Source organism: Seriola aureovittata, chromosome 21 (assembly GCF_021018895.1).
Source record: "Seriola aureovittata isolate HTS-2021-v1 ecotype China chromosome 21, ASM2101889v1, whole genome shotgun sequence".
Taxonomy (NCBI): Eukaryota; Metazoa; Chordata; class Actinopteri; order Carangiformes; family Carangidae; genus Seriola; species Seriola aureovittata.
Window position 1 is genome coordinate 14,239,797 of NC_079384.1, and position 6,958 is coordinate 14,246,754.

The 6,958-nt window shown below is 43.3% G+C and overlaps 1 protein-coding gene and 1 non-coding gene across 2 annotated transcripts; one reads left to right on the plus strand and one right to left on the minus strand.

The window, feature by feature from the left end:
• Nucleotides 1-671: 671 nt before the first annotated feature.
• On the plus strand, nucleotides 672-753 carry trnal-uag (transfer RNA leucine (anticodon UAG)). Its single transcript has one exon. It is a non-coding gene; the product is annotated as a tRNA-Leu (tRNA).
• Nucleotides 754-968: 215 nt separating this feature from the next.
• On the minus strand, nucleotides 969-4,632 carry tha1 (threonine aldolase 1). Its single transcript, XM_056365398.1, has 7 exons — nucleotides 4,268-4,632; nucleotides 2,704-2,787; nucleotides 2,530-2,618; nucleotides 2,246-2,431; nucleotides 1,917-2,054; nucleotides 1,556-1,748; nucleotides 969-1,454 (listed from the first exon to the last, which is right to left on the minus strand). Exons 1-7 carry the CDS (start codon nucleotides 4,557-4,559, stop codon nucleotides 1,147-1,149), a joined length of 1,290 nt encoding a protein of 429 aa, XP_056221373.1. The 5' UTR covers nucleotides 4,560-4,632; the 3' UTR covers nucleotides 969-1,146.
• Nucleotides 4,633-6,958: the final 2,326 nt, after the last annotated feature.

Sequence of the window (6,958 nt, forward strand, 5' to 3'; positions counted from 1 at the left end):
ATGAGAATGACACTAAACGTTTATTCTTCTAGTTTTTTAATATTTTTGTATTAAAAATATAAACAACAACAATATCATATGAGCAAACTGGACCATGATGTTGTTTCAAAGTAGAAACGCGCGAAATGTTAGTTACGACTGAGGTGCATTTGAAAGCAGCACAGGATAAGTTATAGCCCTATCTAGCAGTACAGTTTGTACCTGGTTTACACTCAAGTATTATTTCCTGTTACCAGAGTAGTACCTTGAAAACCCGGAGAGCTTCGACAGGAATCGCTAAATATTCGTTATATGTTAGGTACGCATTACTATTATTCATAGCAGGTTCACTAAATCGAGTCTGGTTATCAGTCTAAGAGCTAATAGCAACTAGAAAAATAAATATGATTGAGTGAATAGGAATGTAACCACAGTAGCAGTAACGTTACACTCGGTCGTACAACGCACCAACGTTCAAATGTAACGGCTACATCTACGTCCAATTGGTAGTTACGTCAACGTTGGGCTGGTATTAATGCGATGAAATTGGTATCCTAACTTGCATTCGTTAGCTAACCAACATTAGCTACATTGCGTCACAAAAGTGGTAAATTAATAGTTGCAAATCTATCCCATACTTTGAGTCACCTGCTGACGTATAAATTGTCTGACTGGTGCAGCGCGTGTAACGTGGTAGCGTGGCCGAGTGGTCTAAGGCGCTGGATTTAGGCTCCAGTCATTTCGATGGCGTGGGTTCGAATCCCACCGCTGCCAGAAACATTTTGATTTTTCCTGATTCCATCGCGAGAGCTTTACATAAAGAGAGCGAGAGAGAATGTTTTAAGGTTTTTACAAACCGTTTATCTTATATCTATAGATAATGATACTCTGTTCAAGTTTAGAAAAAATTAACAATTAAAATCACAGCATGGGGGTTAGGTCACTCTACTATGTACGAGAAAAATATGAAAGACACTTTGACAAGAGACAGTGGTTCATTAAATTTAATGCATGAGAATTGCAAAAAAAAAATTAAATGACGAGGGATATAAAGAGGACCACAGTCAAAAGTGACTCTGGTTGTTGTTCGTCCCATGTTTGAGGTGAAGTTAGTCTGTGTAAAATTTCTATGATCAGTCCTAGTGATTTGACTATACAGGTCAGGTTTCACTGGGCCCTGAGTTTTTCATTCAAGTACTGAGAAGCCACAAATTGCATTTTCTGAATGGCCAGCTGGGTATCTTCAGGGGATATCCCAAGATGCCACACAGCCCTTACTGAGTTTCCAAAATGAGGGTACATGAGAACTTGTATCCCTTGTCCCAATGCAGCCTCCTCTCCTTCGCAAACCTGACCCATGTGGGCACAGAACTCAGAGGGGCTCAAACCGGGTTCCTCTAGACGGAAACGCAGGATGTTTGTCTCCACGGCCGCCATGTCTACAGCAAATAGAGGAGCATCGCAGTCGAGCAGCGCTGGGCAGGAGAATAAACAAGCATGAAGAAGTCAGAAACAGGAACATAATGGCTGCCAGTTAATGATTAAATTTTCATAAACGTAAATATGAGCTACTCACCTTGAGCAAAGGTTTTTGCATTGCGGTGATCCTCCTCCAGTCTTCTTACCATATCCAGTAAAGACAGTTTTCCAGCTGCTGCTAGTATACCAGCCTGCCGCATCCCCCCACCCAGGGCTTTACGGCACCGCACCGCTCTGGCTATGAAATCCTGGGGTCCAGCCAGCATGGTACCCACTGGGGCACCCAAACCCTGTTAGAAACCGCACAGTGAATTTGACTTTGCTTTTGAAAAGTTTTCTGTTTTCTGTCTGATGTTTGCCCATTTTGACTCATCACATATGTATTTTCTAAAATACGCAAAGAAATGTCTTCTACCGTCTTGTCTATTCTGGTATGCGTTTGTGTTTTTCAGTCCCACCTTGGAGAGGCACACACTGACAGTGTCTGTGTGCTGCAGTATGGTGGATGGCGGCACCCCCTGGAACACAGCAGCATTCATCACCCTGGCTCCATCCATGTGAACTGACAGACCATATCTATCTGCTAAAGCACGAACCTTGGAGATGGAAACAAACCATCCAAAAATGATCAAAGCTGTGAGAGATGCTGGATTCTCCACTCTGTTTTAATAAGGCAGGTATGACAGCTGCTTTCACATGTTGAAATGTAATTGGTTTTTCGATCAGCATGAGCTGAGCTGTAGTGTTCTCCACTATGCCCATGTTTAGAAACATAACACACACACACCTCCTGCAGGAAGGACAGAGGCAGCACACGTCCTCCCTGTATGTTGTGTGTGTTCTCCACACATATGAGGCGTGAGCGGGGGTAGTGGGGATCAGGGTAACCGTGGCGGATCTTTGATTCCAGCTGCTCCAAGTCAAATGTTCCATTGGGGAGGGTGGTCACAGTGGTAGCGTGGACACCAGCCAGCTGCGTCAACACACAAATACACACTGAGTTCCTTTAAGCAAAAACTGACCTGTAGACGAAGGCCCAACTGCAGGTGTCTGCTGCTCTGCTGCGCTCACCTGTGCGCTACCTCCCTGCTCATAGATGTGTAAATGGGACAGATCACCCACAATCATCTCATCGCCCCGCTCCCTACAGTGCACCATCACTGCAAAATGAAAAGCGTGCACATTTATGACCATTCTGACCTCATAAAAATGGATTCAAACTCTGCCAGTAAAAGCACAGCTCACCTGCGATGAGGTTACTCATGGTTCCAGTGGGGACAAACAGCGCGGCCTCCATCCCAAACATATCAGCTGCGATTTTTTGTAGCTCTGCAAGATGTTGGCAGCATTTCACAAGTAAAAGAGCAGGTGTGCATGAATTCATATGCTGAACCAAATTACACTGACATAGTGAGCTATTCCCTGCTACTTCTCTATTCTAACCAAGCGTCTAAGGACTGAGGGAGTTGTACGTTGTACACAAACCCAACTGTAAAACCAGTGTTTCCTCTACATTCATTAAACTATAGCTAAATCATAGCCGCCACGCCTTCAAATTTCTTTTCTTTTTTTTTCTTTTTTTTTAAATGTCGCAAATGCACCACCGCCACATCTCTCCACCTTCACAGCACAGCCTGTGTGACGATGAGCGCAACAGCGGGGGGAGGGGAGGGAGGGAGTGGGGTGGTTGGGGGATCCTGTTGGAGTTAATTACTCGCGAGAGCGCGGCCTTGAAAGTGACGTCACGTCAGGCACCAGGTGAGAGTCAGAGAAGTGTAGTCGTGAGGAATAAGGCAGCGAATTACCGGAGAAAAGGTAGACTTATTAGCCAACTCAGTGACGCTAACTTAAAAACTAAGTAAACTAATCAATAGCATTAAGCTAATATCTACACGTCATTATGTATTAACTGCTGACTGCATTTTCAAATGAGCTTGTTCAGATACTTCTCTAAGAAGAGAAAGACAACAGATGAAGAAGACGCTAGTCAGGTAGCGTCATAAGCCTTTTACTGACTCGTAAATGATGATGGTTAGGTAAAAAATAGTATTTTAATGTTCACACTTGTAATCAGATGTGATGTGAGTGTAAACTATATAACGCTGTTAACGTGACGTTACTCACACTTTTAATGTAATCTTATTAAAGTGGAGGAGAGCAGAGCACAGCAGCGGGAGAGCTGGGTGAAGATGCAGGAGAGAGAGATGAGCCTGGGTGCAAACTTTGCCGCTGACTCTACCACCCCCCCCCCCCGAGAGCATGAGCCCCCACTGCTGAAAAAAATCCTAGAGGAAACACTGAAAACTGTATATTTGTAATTTTGAGCCATATAATTCATACTCACTTTACTATCAGCGTAGCTTTTAGGATGATGCTTTGCCCACATAATGATTTTTTGAGAATCCTGCAGTCTGTATCACTACAACTGAAGAGTAGCCTAATGTGTATTATTTTGTAATTAAGAAGCAGTTAATAATTATTGGTTAAGTATTATTTAAGAGCTAATGCAGAGTTAATTAAGTGCAAAAAAAGGAAAAGGAATATATTTGGTTGAACAAAGTATTACAACCCGGATTCAGTAAACAGAATCAGAAAAAACATGATTGTCCATCCAAAAGCAATGGAGATTTGTCTTTGATTGATTCTGAGTAATTATCTATCAATCAATTACAATAGGGTTTCTACACCTATTTTATATTGCTTCATTCAGAGTTATGCGGGTGCTACTTTTCAACCATCCATGAATAAGTCCGTTAAGTTAGTTAAATGCAACTATAACTTTAGCGCACTATCACGGTTCGGCTCTAACCATTAACCGTTGGATCTTCTCCCATCACGTCATCTCCGACCTCGGCCTCCGCCATGGCCTGGCGCATCGCCGGCCCGGGCTTGGTCACCGTGTCGCTGCGGAGGTCCACTACCCGGACGCGGGCCGCCCCGACCGGCCCGGGGCACCTGGGCTTCCCGGCGTTGTAGTAGCCCCGCGCGGAGCTCCGTCCCAGCACAGCTGCATCTCGTTTAATTGAAGCGACGATACAAGGGTTTAACAATTTATACAAAACCCTGCAGGAAAATGTTTTCAAAGACATGATGCTCCTCATTCAATCATATTCATTGGTGGTGTTTATGTACTGAACTTTGGATCGTTGCCTTGAAATCGATAATCATTGACTGCAAGGACAGTTAATGGATGACCTATCAGTTTATCAACATGCACAGATTAGTATGGGCCTCAAGGTGGTGCCATTATCTCAACAAAGCTCACTATTATACATATGAGCAAGTATCAAAATATCCTAGTGTAAAGTTGTTATCCTGTTACTGGATACTTCATTATAACTCTTCTCATTTTAAAACTGTAGACTAACTTGTCACACAGTCCAGGGGATAATCCTCTCATTTACATATTCTGATCGATAGATGGAACAAAGTGTGACTCAACAGTCTTAATCTCATACAAATGTGTTGATAGAAATTGAACATCATAGGCTTCACAACAATTACATTCGTAGCTAGATTATTGAACTGGATCATTTTGAAGTGTTGAGTTTGGTGTGTCTGCAGCTAACGATTAATTTGATTACTGATTAATCTGTAGATTATTTTCTCAATTAATAAATTCAATTACAAAACATCAGAAAACAATTAAAAATCTCATAACAATAGTTCAGACGGCAATGTCCAGAGGGCTTGTGTTGTCCAACCAGCAGTACTACGATATAAAACAGAAAAAAACAGAAAATCTGAGATATTTGTGAAGCTGGAACCATCAAACGTTTGTCGTTACAACAGTCACAACATTAAGCAATTAACAGCATATAATGGACATTAATCAATTATGAATTATCAGTTGTATGTTCAGATTACTTCCATGAAACTTCCATGAAAAATGTGTAAATCACTTTTAAATACTGAACATGGACTCAGGTCAGCTTGTACTATTGCAGCAGCCCTCTGAAGTTTCTTCTTTCTGGTCAAAATATCATCGGACACATTCCTCTACTATCTTACTATCAATTATCTTTAACCAGAATACGTCAGATGTTATGCTGAGTTCATATTTGCCCATGTAACTCTCACAATGTCCTGCATTAATCCACCCCAGTGAGCGAGGCATGCATTTGCGTAAATGTCTCTGTGCATCTGTGTGTGTCCGTCTGTTTCCATGCCAGTGTGTATGATGTGTTTACACAAGTCATGAATATGAGATTCTTCAGGGGTCACAAACCTGCTTTTGGCCTGACCTTTATCCCTGCACTGAGCTGTAAAGCTAATTCTAACTGGTGCTCACCCATCATCCACTTACTTGTTGTAGACAGCAAGAAAGGAAGTGAACATGTGCCCACCCCCACCCGACACACACATGACATGATGGAGCTATGGGCTCAGGCCCAAACTACACTGGTTATATGCAGCACTGTCTCCTTTTTTTATCAGCAATAAAGCCTCAGTTCCCTCGTGTCTCAGGAACTGAGTCAATATTTGGAGGTGAAGGCTTGTGGGAATTTATCTTCTGTGGACTGAGATTAGGCTACGAGGGAGATGCACTCATTACTAAACAACTCCCTCCCCTCTCTGACACTCACTGTTTTTCTCTCTGACCTACAAATACTATGGCTACATTCACATCCCAGGCAGCACCCCCCCCCCCCCCCCCCCCCCCCCTACACACATTTCCCACTCATGCATACTCATGGTGTCTTGTCAGATTTAAATCACTTGATAAAAGTCCCAGTGTGTGTTATCAGGACCGCATTGTACTGTAGTTAAAGTTGATGTTGCCAGTAACAGAGCCAGGTTTTATGAGCCATAACAAGTCGTCATTAAAAGTCATTAGCAAACATCAGCATCATAAAAAGGCCACAGTCGGTCTCGAGAGCCCCACAAGAGCCGTGAACGGAGAGAGATAAAGATGCATCGGTAAGCAAAGAAAGAGCAGCGACGGGTAACTGCGATTAGGTGGAGAAATTGGGAGACGTCCTGAGCAAGAGTTTTTCCGGGATCACTGTTGGCACTGCGTTCTGTAACCTCACACTTTTGTCTTTGTGTGTGTGTGTGTGTGTGTGTGTGTGTACGTGCTCTGTCTTTGCTTCTCTCGAATGCCTCCCAGCATTCCTTGCCTGCGCGTGGAGGGGAGAGTGGTGTTTTGGAGAAAATATTGAATTAGAGAAAAAGAGGCAGAGAGGGAGAAATGAAGGAGAGGGAGAAATATTGACTCCTTCTGGGAAGGAGCGAGACGGCAACGCCTTTCCAATAACCATAAACCCACTGGGCTGAAAATAGACGGGCCGAATGAATAAACGAATGTGTTCATCCCACATGAGCTCTTCTCTTTCACAGACGGAGGGGAATGGAGGTGACCCCCCCCTTCCCTTCTTTCGCTACCTCTCTCTCTCTCTCTCTCTCTCCTCTTTCACTGAGGCCATCATTTCTTCACTATGACGAGAGATATTAACCGGAACAAAACAGGTGTTTATGGGAAGCCTTCCCTCAAATGCGG